This window comes from Calonectris borealis, chromosome 21 (assembly GCF_964195595.1).
Source record: "Calonectris borealis chromosome 21, bCalBor7.hap1.2, whole genome shotgun sequence".
Lineage (NCBI taxonomy): Eukaryota > Metazoa > Chordata > Aves > Procellariiformes > Procellariidae > Calonectris > Calonectris borealis.
The window spans coordinates 11,808,991-11,823,467 of NC_134332.1; the positions used below are offsets into that span (position 1 = coordinate 11,808,991).

At 57.0% G+C, this 14,477-nt stretch overlaps 2 protein-coding genes across 4 annotated transcripts in view; one reads left to right on the forward strand and one right to left on the reverse strand.

Annotated features, from left to right (window-relative positions):
• Positions 1-8,516: 8,516 nt before the first annotated feature.
• Positions 8,517-10,841, reverse strand: RPL35 (ribosomal protein L35). Its single transcript, XM_075170871.1, has 4 exons — positions 10,376-10,841; positions 9,987-10,123; positions 9,464-9,545; positions 8,517-8,737 (listed from the first exon to the last, which is right to left on the reverse strand). Exons 1-4 carry the CDS (start codon positions 10,376-10,378, stop codon positions 8,588-8,590), a joined length of 372 nt encoding a protein of 123 aa, XP_075026972.1. The 5' UTR covers positions 10,379-10,841; the 3' UTR covers positions 8,517-8,587.
• A 255-nt stretch (positions 10,842-11,096) lies between these two features.
• Positions 11,097-14,477, forward strand: part of SCAI (suppressor of cancer cell invasion) — a 45,226-nt gene continuing 41,845 nt past the window's right edge. The window contains exons 1-2 of one of the 3 annotated variants that reach the window (XM_075170870.1): positions 11,097-11,239; positions 11,386-11,430. Coding sequence is in view for 2 of the 3 variants with exons in the window: in XM_075170868.1 (XP_075026969.1) it covers positions 11,187-11,239; positions 11,386-11,430 (98 nt within the window). In the remaining variant the exon portion in view is untranslated. The remainder of the gene's footprint in view (positions 11,240-11,385; positions 11,431-14,477) is intronic. The other 2 variants (XM_075170868.1, XM_075170869.1) reach the window with 2 other exon arrangements.

A 14,477-nucleotide genomic window follows, 5' to 3' on the forward strand; every position in this document is an offset into this window, starting at 1 on the left:
TATTATATGTCAGGGAATCACACCTCGGGTCGGGTCCATGGAAATGCCTCTGAGCGCCTGCGGCCCGACCAGCGCGTCCCCACAGCAGCGCTGCTGCACCGGCACCTGGACTTGGTGGCTCTGGGACATGCGGAAACCTCCCTCGCTCCTGCTGCTGCCCGCAGGGACGTGTGTCAGCCGTGCATGTGGCGGAGGAGCTCCAGCCCCAGCAGTCCTTTGCCAGCTGGTTCTTATCCTGCTCCTGGCCGTGGTCCTGGTCCTGGTCCTGGCCTCTGGTCCCAGTCCCGGTCCCAGGCAGGACAAGGCAGGCTGGGGAGGATGGGGGTCCCCGAGCAGGACATGGTGGGGACGTGCGAGTGGGGGCAGGATGGGCTCCCGCCGTGCCGGGCGCTGCTGACTTCCAGACATTCCTCCTGTGCGTGGCCGGCACCACCTCAGCTCATAACGTGATTAAAAGATTAAAATCTCTCAGTTCAGCAGCAAGCAGCAAATGAAGCTTGAGACAGGGATGCTGAGGGGCTGCGGTGCCTGAGGCCCCCGTGACAGCAAGGCAGCTCCCAGGGAAGGGCGGCTGAGGCCATCTGGGCGGGTGGCTGCTGGCACCACAGCCCTCCCTCCAAAAACACCCTCCCGCGGGCACGGCCGGCCCCTCGGTGAAGCTGGGCAGTGAAGCCCTAATTCCCGCTCTGCCCCGGCTGCTTCCTTCTCAGTCACCAGCCAAGGTTGGTTTGTTCGTGGGGTTTTGCCTCATTCCTGGCCCCGCTGACCAGGCTGGCCGTCCTGCTCGCCCCGCTGCTGAGCTGGCCCCACCAGCACCGTGCGCAGAGCCGTCTTGGGGCCGCGGGTGAGCCCCGGGGGGTGGCCAGCCTTTGGGCGGGCAAGGTGCACAGAGGGTAGAGCATGGCACCAGTCCTGCTCCAGGTGACATCCCGGCCGGAGCCCGTCCCTGGCCGCAGCCTGTTGGCACCCGCTGAGGGGGATCGCCCCCCCCTTGCACCAAAAAGGTGGTCCTTGTTCCACCTTGGGTGCTGAGTGCCCCCAGCCCTGGGTGCTGGGAGCCTCAGCTGGTGCAGCCGAACCCCCCCCAGCTACAGTTTGCTCCCACGGGAGGGCCCTGTGCCCACCCCCTCCCCGGGGCATGAGACGACCATCACTGGCCCATGGCCACGCAGCCCTTCCCTGGCCCCGGAGAGCTGAGTGCCACCTGCCCGGGGGCTGCAGGGCCGGGGCTGGCTGCGTGCGGAGCATTCGACGGGGGAATTGGGCCTTTCCCTCCATTCTTATCTCCATCTGGGGGCTGCTGACCCAGGGAATGAGGCGATGTGTGTCCGGCAGCAGGTGGGAGCGAGTCCTGGGGCTGTGCCCACATTGCAAACACGCTTCAAAGCCAGAGCCAGCAGCACCAAGCGTCACAGGAATCTATTTTTATTGCCCTCCCTGACCCTTCCCTCCGCATGGTCCCTGCTGCTGGCAGGCCTGGGCACAGCCCTGGCAGTGCAGCTGCGCAGGGAGGGGAGGCATTTCCCGCTGTGCCTCTCCCTTACGCTCCCCGGAGACGTGCCCCGGCTCCCTGGCACAGCGGCAGCACAGCAGGACAGTGCTGGCACCGCTCTGCCCACACGCTCTGCTGGGGCAGCCCTGCCCTCCGTGTCCCTGAGCCGTGGCTTGCAGGGCAGCGCCTCGCCGGGACGGGCACGTTCCTGCTGAGCCCCACCAGCTCATTGCACCCAGGGCCAGTGGGGAGCTGGGGAGGACACAGATGGCGAGGTCCCCCTGGAAAGCATGCGGGTGCCCAGCGCCAAACCGGCTCAAGTGCTTCCCCTTGGCCGGGGCTGCGCTGGCAGCAGGGAGCTGTTTCTCTTGTAACCGTGATGAAGCTGTGGCTGGAAGAGCGGTGGGGGCTCAGGATGCGAGAGTTGACCAACCCAAACGACGCTCGTCGGGTGAGCAGCAGGACGGCCGGCTCCGCACGCACCTTCCCAGCACCCCAGGGCTGCCAGAAATGGTGCGGTGGGGAAGCTGAGGCATGAACCCACCCCCAGGACCAGGGGGCCTGCGCTTTCCTCCATGTCCCCCTCTCCGGGTTGGGGCAGGCACAGAGGGCACGGCCCAGCACAGACCCGCTGCTCCCAGCAGGGACCCGCTGCTCCCAGCACAGACCCGCTGCTCCCAGCACGGACCCGCTGCTCCCAGCAGGGACCCGCTGCTCCCAGCACGGACCCGCTGCTCCCAGCAGGGACCCGCTGCTCCCAGCACGGACCCGCTGCTCCCAGCAGGGACCCACTGCTCCCAGCACGGACCCGCTGCTCCCAGCAGGGACCCGCTGCTCCCAGCAGGGACCCGCTGCTCCCAGCACAGACATGCAGCTCCCAGCAGGGACCCGCTGCTCCCAGCACAGACATGCAGTTCCCAGCTGGGACCCGCTGCTCCCAGCAGGGACCCGCTGCTCCCAGCACAGACCCGCTGCTCCCAGCACAGACATGCAGTTCCCAGCAGGGACCCGCTGCAGGAGAGCAGGAAGGTGGCAGGTGCAGAGCACCCGGCGCAGCGGCAGCACCCACGTGCCCCCACTGCCTCCCTTCTCCAGGCCATACAGGGCACCGTCCCGCTCTGCACTGAAAATAGAGCTGCTCGTCCCGAGAGCCTGCAAAAGATTTACAGGGGGCTGCCACGGAGTCACTGCCTGGGGAAGCAGCGCAGCCAGGGAGCATGGCCTTGTGCCCAGCGGTCCTGCCTTCGCCTGGCTGGGACCTGCCTCACAGGCCTGGGGGCGACCTGGCTGCTGCTCCGCCTGGATCCCTCCTGGCACGGCTGCCCGGGCACGGCCAGACTCTGGGACCAGGGGCTCAGCAGGGGGCTGTGCCTGGGACACGGTGCCCAGCCATGCCAGCAGCCTCTCGGCAGAGCCTGGCAGTCCCCAGGTGCTCCCCAGGGAGCAGGAGGCTCAGTGCCAGTGCCACAGCCCTCGTGCTGTGCCCCCATCCCATCGTCTGCCCGTGCTGGGATGTGTTTGGTGGGAGAACATTGGTGCCGTGAGGGCTCTGGTCGGTCTCCGGAGAGCCGCAGGGCGACGTGGGGCTGCGGGTGCCAAGGCTGCCGACCTTGACCGGCAGCGGGAAAGGGCTGGGCGGCGGGAGGCGGCGGCAGCCGGAGGGAAGGGAGGGGAGCCATGGGCCTTGGCAGTGCCGCCACTGACTCACTCACCAGTGGAAACAGAAATCTGTTCCCAGGCTCGCCGCCGCCACCTCCAAACCACCCCAGCCCCCCTGGCACAGCACGGCACGGCAGCCCCTCAGGGTGGTGGGGTGACCCCTTCCCCGGCAGCGCCCCACGGCACAGCACGGGGGGAAGGAGAGGGCTGCTCATGGGCCGTTCTCATGGCCGGGCTCTGCTCGCCTCTACACAGCGGCTTTCTCCATCGCCCTGCAGATGTGCAGCCAGGCTGGCAGGGAGCCAGGAGCCCCGGCACACAGCGGCCCCCGTCTCCTGGAAGCCCAAGGGCCACCTTTGCCCGGGAGCCCCCAGGACAGCGGGAGCAGGGCCCCTGGGGCAACGTCTGCATCCAGACACTGCCCGTATTCATGGGAGCAGCGGGACCCAGGCGGTGTGGGGGACAATTCCTCCCCCAGCCCGGCCAACAAAACGGGCATTCAGGGCAGGGAGCAGGCGGCTGCCCCGGGCAGACCTGGGCCGCTTGCGTGGCTGGCGGGATGCGGCATTTCCCTGCCGGGCCGGGTGCTCACAACGCAGGGCTTGTTATCAGCCAGATGCGCCAGACATGCTGCTCGCATGCAGCCATGCGGGGCCGCCTCTCCCCTGGCATGTGGAGGGGAGTGCATGGCACGGTGCGGCCAAGGGCACCTGGACGTGCCCAGGGTGGTTGCTCCCAAGCTCCCTGCCTGTCCAGCCCTGCGCAGCACCTTGCGTGTCCTGCCGTGTGCCGGTCCCTGCACGCCCCGCTGCATGCGGAAACCGGGGTCAGCCCTTGGTGTTAGCGCTCAGGAGAGCTGCTAAGGAGCCGTCCCGGAGGAGGAAGGTGACAGGAGCAATGCCAGGAGTGTTAGAAGAGCTGGGGTTTGTGTCCATCGCAGCAAACACTGGCAAGGGAAGTGGAGCCTGGGCTTTCCCACCCAGACCTCGCACGACTCGCATCTGCTTCTGCCCTCTCTGCAGCTCCCCCATTCCCCCAGGCAACCTTGCCCAAGCTGCAGAATCAGGTCCAGGAGCAGGTCCTGCCAGCTCGCAGAGACACCATCCGCACTTGGCCGGTGCCTGCTGTGCCAGGGAGTCGGGGAGAGAAACATCTGGTCCTGCTGAACGCTTTCCAGGGCGCGCAGCCAGGGCTCCCTTTGCAGTGCCATCAGCCCTGGGCCGTGCCCCGCAGTCAGCCGGCAGCTGTTCCTCCTTCCTCATCCCCACCCTGGAAATTATTTATTTGCTGAAGAACAGCCTTCCCCAGGAAGCCTGCTCTAATGCTGAGGGACATCTTCAGTTCCAAGGAAAAAATAAACAGTTTGAGCCTTGGAGGCCCTGATGCTCTGCCGGTGCTAAACCCAGGGCTGGCCTCGGCAGCTGCGCGGCGTCAGCGCAGGAGAGCAGCGGGTTCCCCCAGGAGAGGGGCTCCAAGCACCCTGCGCCGTCACGCCCAGGTAGCACCATGCCGGAGGGGGACAGAGCCCATGCTGCCTGCAGTGCTGCCTGGTCCCGGTGAAGGCAGCGCAGCCCTGGGGTTCTCCGGGGGGGTGCTGCCCTTTGCTGGGGTTTCTCCCTCCCCACCGTGCTCAGGCCAGGGCAGCCCCGTGGCCCCGCAGGTACTCCTCCACGTGCCCCCCCGAGCACAGCCGGCACTGCTGAGCCAGGGTGGCACTGGCATGGGCGCAGGCTGTGGGCCAGCACATTTGCCTTGGTTTTCTGCTCTTAGTTGTTTTTGCTTCCCCCCCTCCAACATGTTTGCAGCTGGCTGTTTTCCAGCAGCAGCTTCTGCCAGGGAGCTGGGACCACACGGCCGTCCTCTGGGGCTGGCAGGTAAAGCGGGAACCGGCACAGACCGCTGACTGCCCTGCGGAGCTGGCGACACAGGCCAGGACAGGCATCCGCCTTACTCTCACAGCAGTAATGTCTTCTCCACCTGCGCCCTGGAGGAAGCTTGCGCTAGAGCCCATCACCTCACCTCTGTATCCATTCACACAATCAGTATGTTGTTCCCAATAATTTAAAGGGCTGCTTGTAGGATGTCTTCTGTAACAGCACAGGGTAATTCTGAAGAAAGGGCTGGAGTGGTTGGTTTTGCCACCCTGCTACGGGTGGATGGAGTAATTCAGCCCCAGGATTTAGTGCAGTGCCAGAAATCCTTCAATACCTGGTGTGGACTGTGCAAACCGAAGCGTGAGCTGTTCTCCCGTATCGACTCCCGCTTCAGCGCAAGGATGGCTTCTGGGCGCAGCCCCAGCTTCCCAGCAGAGTATCTGGCAGGTCACCTGCTCCCCCTCCCGACAGCAGAGCGCTGGGCCAGCGTCCCCTCTCCCGAGGGAGCAGTTCCACAATTTGCACAACCACCCCCTGTGCAGGAGGCAGAAGCAAAGCGTGACCTTGGCAGCAAACACTGCGCCCCAGCACCGTGCCGCAGGACAGGCTGAGGTAGCACCGAGCTGAGCACACTCTGGTTTGTTCTCCATTCACAAGGGTGTATAGAAAAGCTTTGAAAATACAAGAGATTGTAACTGAAACCCCCATTAGATACTTGAGAAATTATACAAACTGATTTACCTTCAAAGGTAGCCTTGCTCTGAGCAGGCAGTTGCACTAGAGACCTCCAGAGGAGTCTTCCAATCTGAATTATTCCACCTTTGTAGAACTGTAGACACACAAATACTAGCAAAACCTTCCTGGTTGTGACTTCAGGATGTTCAGAGGTATCAGCTTCAAGCTGCTATTCATTTTGTCTCTGCAGTTCGGGCACCTGTTTAGAGTCTTCTCTGGGCATGATGATGCTATCCAAACCTGTGACTTCTCCTTGGATGTTCAGTGCCTGGTAATTAGTTTTTTTTTTTTCCCCCTCTTTTTTTCCCCTCTTGTTACTGACTAGTAAATGGCACATTAGTGATCTGTATCACAGTCGGATCTTTTGGAGAAGATCCTCTCTAGGCAGTGCTGCTGCTCTCATGGCTGGGGCCGGAAGGTGACAGCCATTTCTCCTGAAGCGCACTCCGATGTTGTCCTCAGAGGCTCTGCAGTGCATCCACCTTCTCCCGTCTCCATTTTCAAGACAACACACAGCTCACGCCATCCAGGAGCAGACTCTGGAAGGCCATCAGGGCAACGTTACCTGCGTTTGCTTTTCTGCGTCAGGAATGCTGGTAAGAGCCATCAGGCTTCCCTCGGACTTGCTGCCAGAGGAGCACGGGGGTACACAACGCCTCTCCGAAAGACAATCCTAAAGGCAGCCGGGCACGATCTGACAGAAGCAGCCTGCCCCAGCCTGCCCGATTCCCAGCGCAGGGGACCAGCCTCTCACTCGCCTCTTTCAGGCATCAGGCTCCCGGACAGGAGCGTGCGGATCTGGGATCCTTGCAGTGGTGCACTCCTTTGTCTTCTGGAGGGCCACGTGTGCTGGGTGAAAAACATGTGCTTCTCCAGGAGCGGCTGCTGCTGGCCACTGCAGGATATTCAGAAACAGTAATGCAAAGCATTTTGTAACCCTGCCTGCCTTTATGGTCGTACGAACATGAGCCAAAGGAGACAGTTCCCACAGGCAACACTCCATCTTGTGGCACGCTTCAGCAGCCTGGACCCAGGCAGAGCTGGCCCCAGAGCTGGGCCAGGCTGGGTCCCCTTCGCTGCCAAACGTATCGTGTTCAGGTCCACACTAAGCTCCTAACAAAGCTATCACACAGCCAGTATTAGCATCACTGTAAAGCTATCCCTCGTAATAGCTCAATATATGGGAAATTCATTTTACCACACATAATTAGACCTCTCTCTTGTTAAAACTTGTTTGAGGCTTAAAAATCCTTCAGATCTATGCTAAGTTCAGCGAGCAGAAATAAGATCTTTTTTCTAAACAGAATCTGGATCCAATCTAAGGGCTCCCTAATGGGTAGAGAATTTTTCATGTTAGAATACATTAGCTACACTAACACAAACCATGACTGCTGCATTACTAATGCTCACGCAGCACTGCATTACTCTTCCTTACATCAGAACCAAAAAAGGCCTTTGGAATTGCAACTCCATCTCTGAGTTCCAAAGAACTCCACGGAGACAGAAAGTCAAACCGTTTTAACCACTTCTGTGCTTCACAGGTGAAAGCGTGGAACTGTGAGACCAGGGAGTGCCTTGAAACTTGGGAGGTAAAATCTTCTACTTCAACCAGCTTTTCTCAAGTCTGGTTTCCTGATTTCATGACATCAACCAGTCTTCACATGCACACAAAAAGAACACTTGGTCACACGCCTACGCTTTCCTAACACTTAACTGGAACTGAGCTTCCTCTCTTCGCATCCCGCAGTGTGTACAGCTGTACGCTAGCACCAGCCTGGTTGCACTATTCTATCCAAAACACCTGCATGCCAGTAGAAACCCGTCCTCTGTACACTCGTGACTCCCAGGACGAGTGCAGCACCAGCCTGCAGACTTCACACCTTGTGTGGGTTACTGCCTGCAAGCACCCCTGCAGTCCTGCCGCAGGCCCCCTGCGCAGCCGGGCCCGGCAGACTAAACACCTTGCACCCGAAATGCACCTCTGCTGACACGTGATGTCTGGTGGTGCCTTCACCTGCACCCCAGCGAGCACCCTCTTACTTCCAGGAGCTGTTTGCCAAGATTAAATCAGCTGCAAGTGGGAACAAATCTGGGGGGTAACGCCAGAACCCAGCTTCCCGACCGACACTGAAGCAGCTTCCTGGGAAGGAGGCTGCAGCAGCCCCCGGGCCGCCCCCCGCCGCAGCTCCAGGCAGCGGTGGTCAGGCCAGTGACCAGCCATCTGAGGCGCCCGAAGCCGTCTGCCCGCAGGGCCAGGCAGCTCAGCCAGGCAAAGCACTACCTACGGCATGTGCCCGAACCGGGGACAGACGGGGACCCCTTGGTGCCACAACTAGTTGTGCAGAGATCCAAAACAAGTGCTGACAGAATTCTTCAGTTTCAATGAAGTCCTCTAAAACACTTCAGCAAATTAGTTCACCTCCGTAACACTTAAACACGGGCACAAGACAAAAACTTTAAACATTTAGTCTTAAGCTACTGAAGTGATGAATACCAACTCACTGTAAACATCTGTGTAACGTTTCCATTTTAAATCAATCTCAAGTTAAATACTTTTTACATGTTGAACCAGCTTCACAGATCTGTACTCATTTGCCTGTTCTTTAAAGAGAAAAATAATCTTAAAATGCAAGTTATGTTAGTATTTTCATTAGCAATAAAAGTTCAAATAAACTTTCTGTGAATCCTCCGATCTCTCTTCATAAAGCTGATGACTTCTTTATCCCACCGCTACTAAAAAAAACACCAATGACAGCTTCCAAATAAAATTCTATTTAATGAGACATACTCAGCCAATATAATTAAGAACTGTCAGCACACTGCAGTTTTATGCCTTGATGGCATATTTCCGGACAGGGTACAAACGTTCTTTTCGCTGCTGTTTTTTGGTCTTCAGATTTTCTTCATGTTTATTTAATCTGCGTCGCATGGCACGAGTCTTCTTCGGCCGCAGATCAAGAGGCTTATACTTTTTGCCCTATTTGCAAAAATACACAAAAGTTGAGTGTGAGAGACTGCAAGGCAGCAATCAGGTGCACAAGCTCATAGAGAGCCAAGTTGCCTGTAAGAACAACATCAGCAGCAGTGCTTTAAGCTTCTTTTTATTGGGACTATCATTACAGTCTAGAAGTTTAAGAGAACTTCTCTCCACTGGGAAACATGAGTTGATTCTAACTTTTGTACCAGTTGTACTAGCTTTTACTCAGGTTTCAGTAATGCTTAATCTTACAAGCCCCAGTTATCCCACACCTCCTGAAAAGTTCTTTTTTTCTATATATATTCTATGTAATTCAAACCCCAAGAAATAATATTGTAAAAATTATAGAAACTTATTGAGATAAAGAATTCCTTGCTAACCTGCCACATGATTAAATTTAGGAAAGTATCTGCATTTCTGGAAACTGCACCTTCTAGAAAGTATACTACACCCCAGAGAAGTGATGCTGCCCAGGAGACTCTCCTGGCAAAAGCAGATTCACACTGAGCTTACAGAATTCAGAACTACTGGACTACCCTACTCACAGAAGGGTAGTGTTGCAATAATATTTAAAAAGGAACCATGACTAGAGAACTTTAAAACTGAAGATAAACGAGTGTTTTTTTCTTGAGTTTTAAGCTTTTAAGTAACAATCTACAAAATTAGTTCCTTCCAACAAACTATGTTAAGAGAAAAAAGACCACTATGGAAGATGTTTGGACTTACCTTGTAAAACTTCCTCAAGTTCTCTTTCTGGGTCTGATTGATAACAGTCAGGACTCTGGCAATGGATTTGCGCACCACACGTCTGCATGTGGGAAAAAAAAGCACGTCTCAGAACATACTGAAAGACAAGTACCGTAGGTTTAAAACCCAGTGTACAGAAAACGTGTACGTGCCACAACCAAGGAACTTGCATTGTACCGCGTTGTGGCAAAACACCAACAACTTCCGGCGTATCTCAGCTTAACACCTCCGAGCAAAGAGACACGCAAACCGATTTTCAAGCCTGCAAGTACTTGCTCGTCTTTCACGCCATTTTCTTCTCTCTTTTTACAGCACAAGGCAACCACACAGGCCGAGCGCCTCTCAGATGCAGCGCACCGCGGCCCACACGACCCAGGCACTCCACGCCGGTACCGGCCGCCGCTCCCAGCCCCCTGCTGAGGCTCGGGCCAGCTCCTCCGCGGCCTCCCCGCAGCTCCCCTCGAGCCGCAACCCCCGCGCCGGCGGGCTGGGCCCCACTTACATCTTGGAGAGCTTGGAGGCGGCCCCGCCAGTCACTTTCGCCACGCGGAGCTGCGACAGCTCCACCTTCAGATCGTCCAACTGCTTCAGCAGCTCCTCCTTCTTCTTCCCCCGCAGGTCTCGGGCCTTGATCTTGGCCTGCGGGCGGCGGACAGGCCGTCAGCCCCGCTCCCGGGACCCCGCCGCGCCCCCCGGCCGGGAGCGGCCTTCCCCAGGCCGCCGCCCCGCGACCTCCCGCCGCCCCTCAGGCCCCGCATCGCCGCCCGCCCTCATCCCCCCACATCGCGGCCACGGCGGGGCCAGGCCAGCTGCGTGTGACAGCAGCGCGGCGGGCCCGGTGCCCGCGCAGATGCCGCCGGATTGCAGCGGGAGGGGCAGAGAAGCGCTCACCATGATGGCAGCACCGGCGCGGCGCGGGGCGGAAAGGACGGAGGCCGCGCAGGGACAGGAGGCGGAGGGAGCTGCCGGCCGGAGCCTACCAATCCGCGGCTCTGCGGGGGGAGGAGCCTGTGCGCTGCGCACCCCCCGCGGGCAGCGCGGTGGTACCGGCCGCGGGCGCTGACAGGGAAGGCGGGAGGCGGCGGCGGGAGGCGCCGGGGCAGCGCCGCGGCCCCGGGGCTCCGGCCCCTAGGGAGGGGGCTGCTGTGCGCCGCTCTACCGCGGCGGCTCGCTGCCGCCGCCGCTGCTCCCGTTCCCCTCTCTCCTTCAGCCGCTGGAGCCCTGTCAGAGCGGAGCCGGTGTTCCCGCGCTGGCCGAGGTGCGGCACTCTTACCCCGGCAGCGGCGGGGACGTGAGGGCGGGCGGGGCGGGAGCGGCCATCGCGGCGGAGCGGGGCAGGGTCGTGCGCGCAGGTGGCCACGCGGGACGGAGGGAGGGAGCTGGTCGGGTCGGCCGGCGCGGCGGCACAGGCCTGCCCGCACGGTGGCGCCGCCGCACGCCGCCTCCCGCCGTATCCAGGCAGCCGCGCCGTGCCTCACCGGGAGGGGAGGAGGGGAGGGCGGGGGGCTCCCGATTGACGGCCTGCGCCGCCAATCAGAAGGCCGCCTCGCCGTTAGCCCGGGCGCTCCCCCAATAGAAGCGGGCGGGGGCGGGGCGAGGCCGGCCCAGACTAGCGTGAGGCGGCAGCCGCGCTCCGCGCAGCCGGAGCCTTCGCCGCGGCGGCGCTGGCGCCTTTGCCCGGCGGCTGGCGGAGGCGGCGCGGATGGTGAGAGGAGCCGCCCGGCAGCGCCTGCCCCGCACCGGCCCGGCCTCCAGGTGCGGGGGGTGGAGCGGCGGCGCGGGCGGGCGCGGGGCGCGGGCGGGGCGGTGGCGCGGGCGGGCGGGAGCGGCGGCGGCTGCGGGCGCCTCGGGGCAGGCCCGGCGGCGGCGGCGCGCCCCTCACCGCTGTCTCGCCCCCGCAGAGCTCCAGGCCCAGCGGAGAAGCCCTGCCGCAAGCGGAAGCCCAGGTAAGGCGGGAGCGGGCGGCGCGGCAGGTGCGGGCGGGGGCGGCCGGGGCTGTGCGGAGCATCCCCTCGCGGCGGGTTTCTCCCGGCGGCGGGGCAGGCTCCGCGGCGGCGTCCGGCGCCTCTGAAACGAGCCGCAGGTTCGCCGGGGGGTCTGTGCCCTGTGCCGGGGCTGAGGGGCAGCGATGACGGCGGAGGCTGCCGAGGCCCTGTGCCTGGGTGCACGGAGCCACACTCACCGCTGTCTTTGCTGTTAACGGAGGAGAGAAATACGGTGTGACACGTTTTCTGCTTAGGCCTTGATTTGCAACGTAACTGCAATGATTACGAAAACGGTCCCCTATTTATTAACTTCTCCATTTTTTATGTTATCTTCCCCCTCGCCACCCCGCCTCTCCCAGCTGGGGAGTCTGTAGGTGTGTAGTGTGCCTTTGACAGGTAGCTGCATTTCTGCATCAGCAAATGAATCCTTTTGGATGAAATATTGCTGGATTTTACAAGACCTGTCTGTGCAGTGCTGGATATCCAAATTGCAAATTAGATGGAATCATCATGGATTTGTTCTGATTTTAAACTTGTATCTCAGCAACTCCTTCTTCACCAAATTCTTGTTTTGTACTGAGAAATGCTTTGGACAATAGGTGATGTGAAATGCCCTTGGGGATAGAAGCTGGATGATTGTTATGTCGTGTCATCCCCCCCAGATTTCTTGCCTGTTACTGGCTATAAAAACGTCAATAACGAAAGGCTGCCCCAAGAGAAAACATTCAAGATCGAGACTGCAGGTTTTCAGAGTCTGGGTCTAATCTCCTACCACAGAAGAGGACCTGTTTTCGTCAAAGTCTGAATTGCACTTCTGTAATTTAATAACCAGGCTCCAAGTTTGCTTGCTTAAGCTGTGTCTCGGCTAAGCAATTCTAGTCCTCCAACCAGCAAAATGGATCCCTTAATATAAAAAATCGCTGTTTTTTGCAAGAGCTGTCCAAATGCAATCCATAATTCTCAGCATCTTGTCTAAGCTAATGCAAAGCAGCACTGTTGGACTATATGATGACTAAAATGCTAGTATAAGTGAGGCTCCCAGCATGCGTATGCTTTCCCACCATTCCTGCAAGCCACAGAACCGCAGTGTTGGTAGCAGCCTTCGGAAATCATAGAAGATCATCCTGGTACAGATCTTGCTGTGGAAGTTTGCAGATGCGGTTACTGCCCGGTGCGTCGTCTTGCTGTGTGTGAACCCTGTTGCGTAACAGTTGTAACTTCTCTTGCTCAGGCTGTTCAGGGAGCAATTAAGAAGCATGACACCTGACTGTAGATCATGTTCTTAGAGAAAAAGATGCTTTGTTTTCAAATCAGATAAATCAGTCTCTTTTAAGATGTTTCGATAAACTGGATCACAATGTAGGTTAAATGGAAGAAACAATGAGTCACTTAATGAGAAGCAAAGAGCATAATTCTGCAATCATTGTGGGCTGCCAAAATAATACAGATAGCATACAGAAATGTGATAGTCAGATTCTTTGCTACAGAAAATATAAAAACCATTCATAGAAACTATATGGAGAGAAGAAGTATTTTGCTGTGCTACAAAGGAGATTGTGATCATTGTTTTATCTTGAAATATAGGTACAATACAGCATCAAAATTCAATTGGCAATCCATGTCCCTTACAAACATTGGAAGATTTTATCACAAAGATGACTAGTTGGGCTAAGCTCTACGTGTAAGAATGATACAGGCAACAGCACTGTGTTCTGTGTTCACCATGCTTAGCTGAGAAACTAGATCTACAGGTGATAAAAAGCTGACAGTGCTTAGCAGTAGGAGGAATACATAGCTTGCCTGTATTGTTATTCATTTCTGTGTTACTGTTTTATTTGGTGGAGAGGGGTAATAAAAATGGAGAATAACAATTCAAAACATTGAGAAGCTTATAAACTGAGTCAGTTCTGCATTGAAATTAAATTGTGTTGTCCGTCATGTTGCACTGAAGGCACAGATTTACGCAGGTGGGAGGACGGGGGCTGTTGTTCTCCCTCCTCTGCTGCCAGCGCCACTCCTGTCACATGATGCAACTGCACAGTCCTCCGCTCGCACTGCAGCTGCGCTCGCCCTGGCGTGTGCCACTCAGATCTCGCCTCTTTTTGCATCACTTTTATTCTGGTTTAGCTCTGTTGGCTTTAAATGGAGTTGTTGATAATCTGCCGTGGTATAAATGGATAACAGGAATTTATTTGATCATCTGGACACGTTACTTTGTTGGCTTATCTTTTATTCTGCATGGTGTGCTTTGGGCAAGGAAGGAAGAGTTCTGGTGTGAAAGTCTACTCTGAAGTGATGTTAGCCTAAATAGCTAAAAATTAACTGTATTTTAAACAAAAAAACCCAACACCCCCCCACCAATCCCACAAAGCATGATACAGCTATCAGAGTCTTATCACTGAAATCTGTGTGTTGATATCTTTTTTCACAGAACTTTTCATAGTTTTTTTTCATAGAAATGTTCAGTTGGAGCAATCTTTGTGGAAGGAAAACCGGGACCTGTACATGCAAGTTTTATATTAATTTTCTTAGATATTCTTATATAAAGACATTCTGCAGGCTTGGCTTTTGTAGCTGACCTGCTCTCTTTAAGCTCTGTTCTGGATGGGTAGTTTTTAAACAGGCTAGAAACAGAGGTATGGAACGGGGTTTGTGTTGCAGCAGAAGGAAGCAGTTTAAAGGAGAGGACCAAATTGTGTGTGGGAGCTGCATGGAGGGTCAAATAGAGGTCTATTTCTATAAAGTATGTAAGTTAGTTGCCAACACAAATATTACCTAGCAGTTTACATGTGCTGAGAGAGTGCAGTACAGCCCTGCAACAGGAATAGAATAGAATAACCATCAATCTGGTTCCCTGAGGATATCAGTCAAGAAAGGAAGTGTGCAATGCCAAAAAGCCTGGATGGAACAGCAGGTTTAGAGGACTCATCGTTTGAAGTATTTTAATTATTGCTATTATTATAATGGAACACAGACTAGAAGCTGAATTTTTAAAATATAATTAAAGC